Source organism: Microtus ochrogaster, chromosome 5 (assembly GCF_000317375.1).
Source record: "Microtus ochrogaster isolate Prairie Vole_2 chromosome 5, MicOch1.0, whole genome shotgun sequence".
NCBI lineage: Eukaryota > Metazoa > Chordata > Mammalia > Rodentia > Cricetidae > Microtus > Microtus ochrogaster.
In genome coordinates this window covers 3,406,817-3,409,316 of record NC_022012.1, presented here as the reverse complement: position 1 = coordinate 3,409,316, position 2,500 = coordinate 3,406,817, and the positions used below count along the sequence as shown (strand labels likewise).

General features: G+C 43.8%; 1 protein-coding gene across 1 annotated transcript in view; it reads left to right on the top strand.

The window, feature by feature from the left end:
- Cfap300 (cilia and flagella associated protein 300) overlaps positions 1-2,500 on the top strand; it is a 26,144-nt gene that overhangs the window by 19,685 nt on the left and 3,959 nt on the right. The window contains exons 4-5 of the mRNA XM_005346786.3: positions 364-530; positions 1,652-1,824. Coding sequence (XP_005346843.1) covers positions 364-530; positions 1,652-1,824 — 340 coding nt within the window. The remainder of the gene's footprint in view (positions 1-363; positions 531-1,651; positions 1,825-2,500) is intronic.

The window sequence follows — 2,500 nt, the reverse complement described above, 5'->3', positions numbered from 1 at the left end:
ATGGCTCAGAGGTGGCTCACAACCATCCATAATGGGGTCTGGTGCCCTCTTGTGGCCTGCAGGCATACACACAGACAGAATATTGTATACATAATAAATAAATATTTAAAAAAAAACAAAAACAAAAATGGACGATGGAATTTGAATCCGTGTCCCATGACTCACGATCACCTGTTACTCCAGTTGCAGGTCACCGGTGCTGCCTCTGGCCTCTGTCGGCACCTACACACAGGTGGCAGACACACAGACACCACATTTGCACAGAAACAAAAGATAAAAGTATATCTTTTTAAAAGTTTAGAAATAACTAAAATCACTAAATTTCACTTTTATATTGTCATTCTTTACAAATATTTTTTTCAGGAACTGAAGTAAAAAAAATTGAAGCTATAAATGTCCCGTGCACACAGCTTTCAATGTCATTTTTCCAGCGGTTATACAGTGAAAATATTGTTCGCGAGAGTGGACACATTGTCAAGTGCTTGGATTCTTTCTGCGATCCTTTTCTCATTTCAGATAAACTGAGAAAAGTAAGTACAGAGTTTTAAAATTTCACAGTGGAAGTTTATGGAAGGAAATGAGAAAGGACCTTCAGCCGCTCAACCTTGAGTTCACTCTAGCTAGTAGACCTTCTCAGGGTGGACTGACGTGGACGGCTGACGCGACTGTGGCAGTCGGGCTGACGCTACACGTGCACAGGACGTCACTCCCGACAGGTATCGGGCCCAGTGTGTCAACAGCAGAGAAACTCCGGTCTGTTTAATGATGAGCTATTGTCGTCCCTATCAGTCTCTACATCAAATGGATATTAAGAGTATACCTGAAAAGTTGATAATAGTGGCACATGCCTGTAATCCTAGCACTCAGGAGACAGAGACAGGGAATCTAATCAGGAGTTCAAGGCCAGTCCTAGGCTATATAGGGAGACCTATCTCAAAAGTAAGACCAACAAAACTAAACTAAAAATGGAGCTTGGGACATAGCACAGTTGAGAAATTATTTAATCTCGTGAACAAAGCCCTGGGTTTGATCTCCAGCACTTCATACACGTGGCGTGATGGCACATGCCTATTAGACTAGCCCTTGGGTTAAAGGTCACCTCATCTGTCTAGTTCAAGGTTAGCTTGGGGTACATGAGACCCTGCCCAAGAATTAAAAGAAAAAAGATATTAGTAATTTGGTTTTTTGTTGGTTTTTCAAGATAGGGTTTCTCTGTAGCTTTGGAGCCTGTCTCTATGCTTGCAGACCAAGCTGGTCTCGAATTCACAGAGATCTGTCTGCCTCTGCCTCTGCCTCCCGAGTGCTGGGATTAAAGACGTGCGCCGCCACCGCCTAGCAGTAGTTTGGTTTTTAAACAGATATATTTCATGTGTATGAATCTTTTATCTGTATGCATGTGTATGCACCACATGTGGGCCTAGTGCTCATGAAGACCAAACAAGGTCTGGATCCCCTGGTATTGGAGTTACAGATGGTTGTGAACAGGTGCTGGGAACTGAGCCTGAGTCCTTTGCAAGAGAGGGAAGCCTTGTTGCACAGGCTGACCTTGAACTGACTGTGTGGTTTAGGGTGGCCTCAAGCTTCTAAAAGCTCAAAATAATAACCCTGTATTATACATTGCATTGCTTGAAGATGATTTTTATCATCTTAGGTTTTGCTCATGGAAGACTCTGAAAAATATGAAGTCTTCAGCCTACTGGAAAGGGAAGAGTTCCTGTTCCGTCTTTTTAAGCATCTCTGCCTTGGAGGCTCCCTTTGTCAGTATGAAGATATGATTAAGCCGTATCTAGAGACAGCGAAGCTGATCTATAAGGATCTGGTGAGGTAATGTTCTCAGTGTGTAAATTCTTCCCAGTAGACAAAATCCTTTTTGTTTACCCTGGTGGAATTACCCAGCATCGCTTGTGTTCGTATTGGCCACTCCACTGGCCCTTTGCAGCCTGCCTCTCTCTTCTCCAGGCCAGAAGATTTTGTGTCTATGTTTTTGTTTTCAATTTTGTTTGTTTCGTGCCAGTGCTGGTATTGGACTAAGACCTTGAGTTATAGGCAAACATTCTACTGTTGAGGCAGCAGCCTTGTCTTTTAGGTCATTATCAGTTTTTTTTTTTTGTTGTTGTTGTTTTTGTTTTGCTTTTTCCGAGACAGGGTTTCTCTGTGGTTTTGGAGCCTGTCCTGGAACTAGCTCTGGTCTCGAACTCACAGAGATCCGCCTGCCTCTGCCTCCCAAGTGTCATTATCAGTTTTTGTGAGGTTTGGTGTATCTGGTCTACAACTCAGGCAGCCTTAGAGCTCACTCTGTGAGCCAGGCTGTCCTGCCTAGTGTGGGTCTTACAGCCATGCCCAGCCCCCAGGCTTAGTTCTCAGCTTTTCCTTCTTCCCCTTTCCTCACCCCGCCTCCTTTACTCCGTCCCACCCAGTTCTGCGCTAGCAACTGCGGCTTCCCTTCCCCTCCTCACACTCTCCTTCTTTTCTTTTCTTTTTTTTTCTTTTTTTTTTTTTT